Source organism: Hyperolius riggenbachi, chromosome 10, assembly GCF_040937935.1.
Source record: "Hyperolius riggenbachi isolate aHypRig1 chromosome 10, aHypRig1.pri, whole genome shotgun sequence".
In the NCBI taxonomy this organism is placed as follows: domain Eukaryota; kingdom Metazoa; phylum Chordata; class Amphibia; order Anura; family Hyperoliidae; genus Hyperolius; species Hyperolius riggenbachi.
The window spans coordinates 81,782,667-81,795,674 of NC_090655.1; the positions used below are offsets into that span (position 1 = coordinate 81,782,667).

General features: G+C 47.7%; 1 protein-coding gene across 1 annotated transcript in view; it reads right to left on the reverse strand.

Moving 5' to 3' along the window:
- Positions 1-13,008, reverse strand: part of LOC137534031 (C-type lectin domain family 2 member B-like) — a 150,333-nt gene that overhangs the window by 51,969 nt on the left and 85,356 nt on the right. The window contains exons 2-3 of the mRNA XM_068255358.1: positions 2,458-2,547; positions 2,201-2,335 (exon numbers count right to left, since the gene is read on the reverse strand). Of these exons, the coding sequence (XP_068111459.1) occupies positions 2,201-2,335; positions 2,458-2,515 (193 nt within the window). The 5' untranslated portion in view covers positions 2,516-2,547. The remainder of the gene's footprint in view (positions 1-2,200; positions 2,336-2,457; positions 2,548-13,008) is intronic.

Below are 13,008 nucleotides of genomic sequence, written 5' to 3' on the forward strand. Positions count from 1 at the left end.
AGACAGAAGAGCTGAGCGCTCACAGAGCATGAGACGAAGTAGCGATGCACGACCGCAGTGCACGCTCACTTCGCAAACTTCAGACAAGACTAAGACAGACTGAAGGAATGTCCGCCAATCTAGTTGCAAGCCATGCAACGGCGTTCATCCCCTACGTGAGACAAGAAGAGAGAAGTACAGAGATCGAAGTAGCGATGCACAACCGCAGTGCACTCTCACTTCGCAGACTTCAGACAGACAGAAGAGCTGAGCGCTCACAGAGCATGAGACGAAGTAGCGATACACAACCGCAGTGAACACTCACTTCGTCAATAGACAGAGAATCGCCTTAATGCAACCGCAGCACTAAGACGAGAAAAAGAAAACAGAACACATCAACTACAATGTGAAAATAACAAACGTACTAGCTAAACGCGGTCTCCGCACGTTATGCGCAACAGAGACAAAATGTGTTCAATGCACGGTCGCCACGCGTTAAGCGCAACAGCGACAAAGCGTACCACCCTAACTAACAGCAGAGATCAAATAGCAAGATGACAGGAGTTGAGAAACCAACTCCTGAATAAGCTAACAAAAAACCTTGGAAACAGATCACAAGAGGCTGGGCTCAATACAGTCTGACTAAGCAGGAACTATGATGAGCAAAGACTTCTGGGAGGAAGTGACATTTATACTGAAGCCCTTCCAGAGAAGTAGAGAAGTCAATTTGCAAAACAAGTGGATGCAAATTACCGCTCCAGCAAGCTGCAAGCTGACAAAAGGTCTCTTTTCCAGAGACCTGCAGCCCAAGAAATGACAAAAAAACTGCCTGCTTGCGCAGGCCAACAGAGCAGGTCCTTACACAAGGTACAGAAAGCATTTTTCAAAAAGACATTGTAGTTTTTGAGAAAATCGCGTTTAAAAATGCAAAGAAAAATGGTTTTTAAACCTAGAAAAATGACAGTTTAAAAACTTTTTGTATTTTTAAAATCGATTTTTTCAAAAACTACAAGGTCTTTTTGAACAATTATTTTAGTAACTTGTACCCACTATTCTTCTTAACATACTTAGCAATTTTGGTAGCAATTTATGGGGGCTTTGCTATTCACCACTAAAGTTGGCGCAAAATTACGCGTAAATTACGTGTACATTCATGCGTAATTAAGAATAGGAACATTTAACTACGAAATTAATTACGCTATTCTCCCGAAATGTTTAATTACGATTACGATGCGTAATTGTGTATTACGATGCGTAATTACACATGAGCATAATTTCTGCTCATCACCAGTGCTAGGCTGGCTGGGGAGCGCATCTGGATAGAAATACAAACCTTGGACTCCCCATTCAGCCTAGCAACCATCCCAGGCCAGCCTAGAACCCATCAGTTGGTTAAAGGCCACTAAATCAATATAAAGAATAATTTACAATACGTAATGTAATCAAACGGCGAATGGTAGTACCATTGGCCATTTGATTACATTACGTATTGTAATTGTTCCCTATATTGGTTAGTTTAGTGGCCTTTAACAAGTTTTTAAACAATAATAAGGCATACTGCATTAGAGGTGGGCAAGCCCGTGAGCATGGTGGTACTGTATATGGTCTACAGTTATGGCTCTAGGCCCTGCATATGACATTTGCCCCAGGCCCAACATACTCTATGGCCGCCTCTGCCCAAAGGTGTCAGATATGAACAAGGGACAACAGCGAAGGGAAGACCCTGGATCCCATAGAGCCTTCCCTCTCCATAGGTGAGTAAAAAAAAAAAAATAAACTTACCTGGGATTTCTTGCAGCCCTCTCCAGTCATCCTGTGCCCATGCCATCTTTCCAAGACCTTCTGGCCAGCAGTGACGACCCCCCTCAAAGCTGGCCCCCGCCATGTGCCCCCTTGTCGCTTCCCAGTGCGCAGCAGCATTCTGTGCATGCACAGTGTGGGAAAATCGCTACTGCGCATGCCTTCCTCGCAACGGGAGCACAATCGGGGTGTGTGCAGCTCAGGGACACGCATGCGTAGTAACCTCCAAATTGCCGCTACTGGCCAGCTAAGAGGGGGTCGCCGATGTTGACTGGAGGGAGGGTGGCAGAAGTATGGCACAGGCACAGGATGACTCCACGGGGCTGCAAGAAGCCCCAGGTAAGTTCAACTGTTTGTTTGTTTTTTTCACTTAAAAAACCCTTTAATACACTTTTTGGACTAACCAGTATATTATTCTTACCTGTTGCAGCACACAGATCTTTGATCATATTGTATGTTTCAATATACTCTTGTGGGATACATGTAGATGTTTCATTGCTTGTGTCTGGGGAGCACACAACGCGGTCTTGAGAAAAGTTACAAGATGCATTTCTAACTAATATTGAGACATAAGCATACACACAGGTTACAGTAAACATGACATATATAAAACCATAATCTGATGTTTTTACCTACAACCCACTAAGTGGGCAGACATGAATAGCTATTAAACATTACCTAGTATAAATAACACAGTCACTTCCACTGCTTTAAAAAGAAAAACCAATGACACCATAGTTGCACGACAACAGCGTATCTTATAGGAATCTGAAAGATAAGCAAATACAGTATTGTTAGATGAATAATAAAGTAATCTCTTTACACACACATCTGTTCAACAATGGTGAACAGGATAAGGAAAATGTACTTGTATCGGGATGAGTTACTCAAAGAGAGTCTGAAGCAAAAGAACAAAAATAAAAAACAGATACTTACCTAAGGAGAGGGAAGGCTTCTGGGTTGGAGACTTCTCTCTGCCCAAGTGCTCCTGAGGACTTCCGAAAGCCTCCCGTGGTGGGAGATTTGAATGGCGAAGGAATGTGGGGACTGTGAGAGGACCTGGAAGACTCTATGCAGTGTTCCTGAACCCTGTCCTCAAGGCCCACAAACAGTGCATGCTTTGTGGAAATCCACAGATGTAGTCTGCTGAGACACTAATTAACCCACCTGTGCAGGGCCGGCCCTAGACTTTTTGCCGCATGAGGCAAATTTATAAAAAAAAAATTGTTTTTGTTGGTTTTCTGCAAAACATGTACTGTGGGCCTTGAGGACAGGGTTGGGGAACTATGCTCTATAGGACATAGAGCCTTCCCTCTCCTTAGATAAATATCTGTGTTTTTTTGTTGTTGTTTTATTTGCTTTTTTGCTTCAGATTCTCTTAAAGACCTCTACCCTCTCTAAATCCCTGCACTGGCTCCCTAATCGCTGCAGGAGCAGTTTCAAGATTCGATGCCTGGCCTACAAATCTGTGCACAAGATCTGCCCGACCTTCATCTCTGAGCTCATCCACAGATATATACTCTGCCGTCCCCACCAGTCCTCCAAGGACCTGCGCCAGACTGTCCTGCGCATTTGCATGCATGCTGACAGGACTTCTCTAGAGCTGCCCAACCTTCTGGAACTGTCTTCCACTGCCCATCAGACTACCACCACCCCACGCAGTGTGTCCTTCCCCCTCCCTTAGATTGAAAGTGTAACGACTGGTGTCAGCAAGCACAGATATTCTGATTATTGGTGATCTGCAGTATCACCAATAATACAGATGCTATACCTGATTATATGGTGATCTGCAGAATCACCAATAATGCGAGTATAGCGAGACACAGGACAACCAGATGTAAGATAGGTGTTTGGTGCAACAGTAATGTGTAGAGATACTCACTACCCCAGAGGAGCTGGTATAGAGAGGTATCTCTAGTCTATTGAACTCAGGAATACAACCTCCAGCAAGCTGGAGATGTAGACAACAATAGTAATCAGTTCACCTTAGGAGCGGGTGGTATACAATAAGACAAGGTATTGATCACCCGAGGAGCGGGTGATTCAGAATGCACTGCAGCAGGAGATCACCTGAGGAGCAGGTGGTGATGAAAGTACTATAGTAGCTAGTCACCTGAGGAGCAGGTGATTAAGACTGTACTGCAGCTACTGTTCACCTGAGGAGCAGGTGATTCAGACTGTACTGCAGTTACTGACTATAGTAGCTAGTCACCTGAGGAGCAGGTGATTAAGACTGTACTGCAGCTACTGATCACCTGAGGAGCAGGTGATTCAGACTGTACTGTAGCTTCAATCACCTGAGGAGCAGGTGATTCCTAAACAGAGAATCCCTCACCAGTGACTAGGTTCACTGGTGAGGACAGGATAGTCAGACAAGCAGATTCGGTAACAGGCGGACAGCTACGGTACAAAGACAGAAGGCTGAATCAGAGTAGTATTCAGGCAGAGTCGGCAACAGGATCAGATAGGCAAAGGCACAGAATCAGTAAGCAGAAGAGTAGTCAAGGGTAGCAGAAGGTCATAACAAATAATACAATGCAATTAGTACTTTAAGCTATCAACAGAGTCTGACTAAGTGTGGATCCCCAGCTCCTGCTGGTTCTAGCACACTTTGGGATCTGACTAAGGTCTGAGTGCTAACACGTAGCATTCGCAACAGCAGACGCGGAGCAACTGACAGGCAGGTCCTATATATACTGCAAGCGCTCCACAGCGCTGCCCCAGTCACTCAGCCAATCCCGAGCACTGCTGGAGTCAGCTGACCGGCTGTTCAGCTGACTCCCCTTCTACTCGCATAAAGGTCCTGTCGCCTGGCGCGCGCGCGCGTAGCCCTCAGTCTATGTGCAACTGAAGGACCAGGCAAAACTCCAGCATGTAACTGCGCGGCAAAGGCCGCCGGCTGAGACGCGGAGATAACCACCCTGCCGCTCACCGCTGCGGCGGTATCTCGGCTATCCATTACAGAAAGCCTTTTGCAGGGTCCTTCAAACCACCCCTCCCTCCCCCCAGTGTATCCTACTTGATCATGCTCTCTTATCATTGTGCACTTTCCCCATGGACTGACTGGGACTTGAATTGCTGGGTCTTTGTGACCAGCTCCCAAATCACATGCTCATGTATCTTGTTCCCTATATTCCTTGTATGACCTTGTGCAACGTTTATGTCTGTCGACCCTTGTTAGCATTGCATGTAACCCTATTTATTGTCCAGGGCTGTATAATATGTTGGAGCTTTATAAATACAATAAATAATAATAATAAGTGCAAGCACACATAGCCATCAGCCAAATCACTCATGTGAAAGTAAATGGCTCACCGTCACCTGGCCAGTTGGTTGCTGGGTGAACCGAATGACGGCTCACCTTGCTGTTGCTGAAATTCCAGGCAGTGAAAAATACTTTTCCCCTTCAGAGTCGTAGAAACTTGGCATCCGGCTATTTCTGGTACCCAAATGTAACTGAAAATCCTGCTGTGCCGCTATAGACGTAATACCATTACATCTTTGGCAGCGCTCACGTCAGGCACTACATGGCTGTGAGCGTGCGCCGAAAGTAACCATTCAGTGCAATCATCACAACAAAAGCAGAATGTGATATCACTTTTTCATATTGTGCGAAATTGACTCCATTGTTCTTTTTAACCGTGTATTTTGATGGGAAACGCTGCTGCATTATGTGTATTTTGTGGGGAAACGCAACGCATTATGTGTATTTTGTGGGAAATGCTGTACATATGTATTTTGTGGGAAAATGCTGCCCTATAATGTGTAGTTTGTGGGAAAAATGCACCGCATTTTGTGTATTTTGTGGGTAAATGCTGCATATTATGAGTATTTTGTAAGGAAACACTGCCACATTATGTGTATTTTGTGCTGAAACATTGCACATTATGTTTATTTTGTGGGATACACTAAAGCATTATGTGTAGTTTGAGAGATACGCTGCTACATTTGGGGCCTGATTCACAAAGCGGTGCTAACTCTTAGCACGGGCGTTTTCGCGTGATTTTCGCATTGCGCGCGATCTCGAATTTTCACGCAAAATGATAACATTTTCGCGCGCAAATGCGAATTTTCGAGCGAAATCGATATCGTTTTCGCGCCAAAAATCACGTTTTGCGTAAAACGTTATTGTTTCGCGCGAAAGTTCACGATCGCACGCAATGCCAAAAATTCGCGCAAAAACGGCCGTGTTAACAGATAGCACCGCTTTGTGAATCCGGCCCTATGTGTATTTTGTGCGGTTCACTGCTGCATTGTGTGCATTTTGGGTGAAACTGCTGCCTTCACTGCTCTGAAGAGGAGCCGTAGAGGAATATTTATTATCATAATAAATATCCCTCTACGGCTCCTCTTCAGAGCAATGACACGCCTTCCTCCAGCTCATATGTTTGCCGTTGTGTAGCAACAACTAATCACACAGCTCAGCACAGAGTCTCCTTCAGACTAGGAGCGAGAGAGGGCCCCTAGTCTTCACAGTAACTTTATGAGCCGGATCACATGCTGCATAACTTGCTCTGCTGTGGGGGGAGCATCAGAATAGAATTAACCACAGCTGTACTCAGCAAGAGGATTCCCCTCTTGCATAATGAACTGCCCCAATTCCCCATCGCCGTCAGTTTTCTCAGGGGACACCAACAGTAAGTTAGATAAAGACAAAGACGCTGCACAGCAAAAATATATGCTGTGCTCATTCTTACTGTTGTTGGCAAATTGATTTATAGTGCTTACAGAAATAGTAAAAGTTTGATAGAATTCCTTTAACCACTTGAGGGCCCACCCTTTACCCCCCCTTAACCACCCTGGCGTTCTGATAAGATCGCCAGGGAGGCTGCGGGAGGGTTTTTTTTAAATTAAAAAAAAACTATTTCATGCAGCCAACTGAAAGTTGGCTGCATGAAAGCCCACTAGATGGCGCTCCGGAGGCGTTCTTCCGATCGCCTCCGGCGCCCAGAATAAACAAGGAAGGCCGCAATGAGCGGCCTTCCTTGTTTTGCTTACACCGTCGCCATAGCGACGAGCGGAGTGACGTCATGGACGTCAGCCGACGTCCTGACGTCAGACGCATCCGATCCAGCCCTTAGCGCTGGCCGGAACTTTTTGTTCCGGCTGCGCAGGGCTCAGGCGGCTGGGGGGACCCTCTTTCGCCGCTGCTCGTGGCGAATCGCCGCAGAGCGGCGGCGATCGGGCAGCACACGCGGCTGGCAAAGTGCCGGCTGCGTGTGCTGCACTTTATTTGGGGCAAATCGGCCCAGCAGGGCCTGAGCGGCAGGCTCCGGCGGTACTGGACGAGCTGAGCTCGTCCATACCGCCCAGCTGGTTAAGGACCAGCGCTGTTTTAGCTAATCTGTGCTGGGTGGGCTCTACAGCCCCCAGCACAGATCAGGGTGCAGGCAGAGCGACCAGATCGCCCCCCTTTTTTCCCCACTAGGGGGATGATGTGCTGGGGGGGGTCTGATCACATTTGCCTGATGGGTGTTGCGGGGGGGGCACCTCAAAGCCCCCCTCCGCGGCGAGATTCCCCTCCTCCCTCTCCTCCCTGTCCCCCCTGGTGATCTGGGCTGCACAGGACGCTATCCGTCCTGTGCAGCCAGTGACAGGCTGTCCCCTGTCACATGGCGGCGATCCCCGGCCGCTGATTGGCCGGGGATCGCCGATCTGCCTTACGGCGCTGCTGCGCAGCAGCGCCGTACAATGTAAACAAAGCTGATTATTTCCGCTTGTGTTTACATTTAGCCTGCGAGCCGCGATCGGCGGCCCGCAGGCTATTCACGGAGCCCCCCGCCGTGAATTGACAGAAAGAAGCCGCTCGCGCGAGTGGCTGCTTCCTGATTAATTAGCCTGCAGCCGGCGACGCAGAACTGCGTCGCTGGTCCTGCAGCTGCCATTTTGCCGACGCGCGGTATGAGTGCGCGGTCGGCAAGTGGTTAAGGTGGAAACATAAGCCCACTGACTTTGGGTTGCACTTTTACTAGGATTTTTTTCATTGGCACTTCCATGTGTCCATGCCCACCATCTGTTGTGGCTACGTCTACTCTCATTGCCGCGCGAGTTGCACACCACTAAATTCCTTTTTAGTAGGGACGTCATAGGTCTGAAGTGCCTAGGGCAGCACAAACTCTAAGCACAGCCCTAAGAGCATGTGGCTGTCAGGAAGGTCAGAGGAGACCTAAAGCAGCACTGGAAATGGTACATATTAAACTGCTCTACTGTGCTACTCTGCAGAAGAGGGAGGAACGGCCCCACACAGTCGCTATTGTTACGCTACTTAGTGTGAGACTGTTCAATAAATGTTAAAGAGAAACCGTAACCAAGGATTGAACTTCATCCCAATCAGTAGCTGATACCCCCTTTCCCATGACAAATCTTTTCCTTTTCTCAAATGAATCATCAGGGGGCTCTGTATGTCGAATATTGTGGTGAAACCCCTCCCACAGGGTGATGTCAGCACCAGGGTGCTGACATCACCCTGTGGGAGCCTTTTTTCATAGTGGCAAATAACAGCTGTATCCAACTGCCAAAAACTCTTTCCACAGACATCACCTGCCAACAGTAAGGGCCTGTGCGCATTGCTGCGCTTGCTTTTAAAATTGCATGCTTTTTTTAATCGCAAGGTCTTTTGAAAAATCATGAAAATCGTGAATACCTGTACACACTGGTGCGATGCGATTTTTCTATTTTCATGAAGGCTTTGCGATTTAAAAATTGCATGTGATTTTAAAAACGTAGTGCAAGCGCAGCAGTGTGAACAGGGCTTAAGATGTCACCATGTGATAAATGGTAGAATGTAAATCAGCGAGAGGAAAGATTTTACAATGGGAAAACACTGACTAAATTTATAAATAATGATTGTAAAAATTAAACACCTTTTTCATTATGTTATTTTCACTGCAGTTCCTCTTTAAATCTTGATAAACAATTTGGCCTGCAACCTAGACTATGTTTTAGATTTTGGCCCATGACATGATTGAGTTTGACACCCCTGGTTTATAAACTGACCCCTAGCAGTTGCTTTATGGCAGATAAGTACATTGTAACTGCCCTGATCATAGGCAAGAATCCCCCTTCAGACCAGGGCTGGTGCAGTGTCTGGGGAAAGGCACAAGTTGAGACAGCAGAATATCTGCAGACATCCTGCAGCTCACAGCACTGCCTTCTTTCTTTCCCTGCTACAGTTGACTTTGGATGGAGCAGCAGCGTGTGTACAGAGCATGGAGCAGCAGCGTGTGTACAGAGCATGGAGCAGCAGCGTGTGCAGGGGTGTCTCACCCACCAGGCAAGTATAGGCGGTTGCCTTGGGCGCCATGAGGTGATGAGGCGCCATGAGGTGGTGAGGCACATTCCCCCGCCGCTGCTACCGTGACCATGTTTTTTTTTTTTTTATATATTACATAACCTCCCAACTCAGTCCCCAGTGCTCGGCACGCTACCATGTGCTCAGCAGTGCCTCCACCTCCACTTCTCCCCAGCCAATAGAGCAATCAATACTGCTCTTCTCTGCCAGGCTCCTTCTTTAAAGCCGTGCCCCTTCTTTTCAGTAGCCACACAGGTAAAGTGTTTACCTCGTGTGGCCCAGCCTTTAACTCCGCCCCACGCCAGTCAAACCAGGAGCCAGCGGCCAGCCAGCTTATGCCCCCGACAGTCTGACCCCCCACCTGTGTCCAGAGCTGGGACAAGGTCCTCCAGCACCCAAGGCTGAGACACTAAAGTGCGCCCCCCCCCCCCCATCCTCCCACCCCAGCCGTCATACACTGATTTATTTTAGACTAAGAGGTTTCCCAGGCCCCCCAACACCTTAATCTCTAGTTATTTGGTTTGCAGTCACTGCAATGTATCCCCTTTTCTTGTTTCTCTCTGCTTTAAACACAATAGGGAAATGATAGCTGAGTAAGTTGTGCGTCCCCACCTACACTGCGCCCTGAGGCTGGAGCCTCTCCTGCCTCTGCCTCGGCCCTGCCTCTGCCTCGGCCCGGCCCTGCCTGTGTCACTGGCTGCACACAGACACTGGAGCGAGACAGCCAGGGGACAGATGCAGTCACAGAGAGAAGAATGTGATGTGTCCGTGTTGGAGCTCCGCCCCCGCACAAGACAGCAACACAGCCCGGGAGAAGGGAAGTTTCTGCTCCAGAGTAGTGATGGGAATTCCGGCTCTTTTCAGAGAATCGCTCTTCTGAATCGGCTCCCATTAAAGAGCCGGCTCTTACGGCTCTGAATCGGCTCTTCATTAAATATCACTAGACACCACTCAGAATCGGAGTATAAGCCCCGCCCCCGTCTCCATGACAATTGAGACTGCTTCTCTGACTGAGGCAATCCCTCCTGCTACTGCTCTGCTCCGCCCCATACACTCCTACAAGCTGCAAGAGGAGGACTACATCTCCCAGCATGCCTCAGCGCCCTTTATTGCAGAGCAAAGCAGAGCTGTGTGGGGCGGCTGAGGCATCGGCTCTTTCAAAACTGAGAACCGGCTCTTGTCGTTCGCAGCAAAGAGCCGGCTCGTTTGCGAACGACCCATCACTACTTCATAGATGATAAGCTGCATGCACAGGCAGAAGAGAAGGTATGCAGGCAGGCTGCTAAGAACACTTCCTGTCCTGTGTGCAGACTCCCAGTACTGTTAGAACTGCTAGAATGTGCCCTGCTCTTTTGATACTAGAGTTTTCTTTGAAAGCTGGTTAGGCTGTAGGCTGGTAAAGCTGTAAACCTGTGCTTTAGTGCTGTGCTGTCTCTCCCTCTCCCCTCTCTGTTCCTCTGCCCCCTCTTCCATCTTATGCTGTCTCTACCCCTCTCTGTTCCTCTGCACTCTCTTCCATCTTATGCTGTCTCTCCCTTTCCCCTCTGTTTCTCTGCACCCTCTTCCATCTTATGCTGTCTATCCCTCCCCCTCTCTGTTTCTCTACCCCCCTCTTACATCTTATGCCGCCTCTCCCTCTCTACTCTTTCCCTCTGCTCGGATTACGTGTATTTTCTGGTGAAACGCTTCTGCATTACGATTATTTTTTGACAACGCTGCCCCATTACGATTATTTTCTGGTTAAAACGCTGCTGCCCTATGATTAATTTCTGGTGAAATGCTGCTGCAATAAGTGTATTTTCTGGTGAAACACTGCCACATTACGATTATTTTCTGGTGAATTACGATTCTGAATTACGATAATTACTATTATTTTCTGATGAAACACTGCCGCATTATGATTATTTTCTGGTGAAACGATGCTGCATTATGATTATTTCCTAGGGGGGAGGGGCTTGGGGGGGGGGGTGCCACAGGTTTTCTCGCCTGGAGTGACAAAATGACTAGAGGCACCCCTGAGCGTGTGTACAGAGCATGGAGCAGCAGCGTGTGTACAGGGCATGGAAAACCAAAAGGAAGGGGTTGCAGCGTACTGGCAAACAAGCGGCACAGGTGTACTCAGGGCCAGTCCTCAAGCCCCTAAATAGATGAATGATACAAAAACTGGAGCACCCGGCGCTCAAAGTTATAATCACAATGTGATGGATCACCGTAAAATGAATCCTGAAAGGGATCTCCTCTCAAACAAACATGGACACCAGCCATGAAGTTCTATCCCATGTGGAAACAATTGCCGGTTCCTTCGTGTATCTAATTAAACAGTACCTCTCTGGAGTATGCTGGCACTATACCCCAGGTATGGGAGACCCTCCTAGCCACACTCCAGTCAGTCGCGGGGCATGGGGAAATCCCTCGGATACAGAGCGGATCAAAGCTCACGCGGAGATGATGTGACGTCACCCGCTGCGTTCCAGTGCTGCTCAGGCTTGTGTCGGCTAGTTCCTGAGTACGGAGACACAGAGGGGACAACCTAATTGTGCAGACTGCGCCCAAAGTTGGTTAGCTGCGCAAATGAATACACTTACGGACGACTTCTTGATTTATTGCATATAAAAATGTGTATCCCTAATATGCAATAAATCAAGAAGTCGTCCGTAAGTGTATTCATTTGCGCAGCTAACCAACTTTGGGCGCAGTCTGCACAATTAGGTTGTCCCCTCTGTGTCTCCGTACTCAGGAACTAGCCGACACAAGCCTGAGCAGCACTGGAACGCAGCGGGTGACGTCACATCCGACGGACGGAGAGGAAGACGCCCTCATCATCTCCGCGTGAGCTTTGATCCGCTCTGTATCCGAGGGATTTCCCCATGCCCCGCGACTGACTGGAGTGTGGCTAGGAGGGTCTCCCATACCTGGGGTATAGTGCCAGCATACTCCAGAGAGGTACTGTTTAATTAGATACACGAAAGAACCGGCAATTGTTTCCACATGGGATAGAACTTCATGGCTGGTGTCCATGTTTGTTTGAGAGGAGATCCCTTTCAGGATTCATTTTACGGTGATCCATCACATTGTGATTATAACTTTGAGCGCCGGGTGCTCCAGTTTTTGTATCGTACAGGGCATGGAGCAGCTCTGGGGAACTTAACAGAGTCAGGTATGAGCACAGCCCAGTGCCCTGCTGTGTGAATGCTTCACTTTCCCCTCCATTAGCAATGTCAGCTGTCCACATTATTATCTGTATCCAAACTGCTTCTCATCAATCCCATTGTCGATCGGGAGCAGATTGGGTAGGAAATAATTGTTAGATCCTGTCAGTCGAATGGGAAATCGCATTCTGTGTACCCAGCATGATTGATATCCTACCATATTATTATACAGTTAGATGTGTTGTTGAGGGAGACCTTTCAGGAATCCCCCCCTTGAAAATCCTGGGTTTTCCCCTGCTGAGTATTACACCTTTTCTGTGACTGCAGCATGTAAAAATCTGTGTATAGTCTAACTCAGCAACAAGAGAAAAGGAAGCGTAGTAAAAAAAGGAAATGAAAAACTAAACTGATTACACAGACCCCCGTCCACATGCAAATCTCTTCTCACCAAAACCAAATAATCTGAAATAACAGGTTTTACCTTTTGGCTTTACCGATCTTCTCATTCTGACACGTTGTTGACCTGGGTGAATAAAGGAAATGAGAGCTGCCTATACAATGCCCTGGTCTGGTAATGTAGAGCTGACAGGATGTAGATTTTAGGCCACCAGTGAAACAAAACGTACATCAAAGGCCAGGTCTACTGTAGGAAACGGGGTTTCAAAACTAGTGAGGAGTGTTCTGTTTAGGTTTCACATCACACCTGCAGATTTAACTTAATAAAGAACTTACTGCAGTCATGTTGGTATTCTGAAGTCAGTTCCTGCTCAATTCTTTCACTTTGGTTCC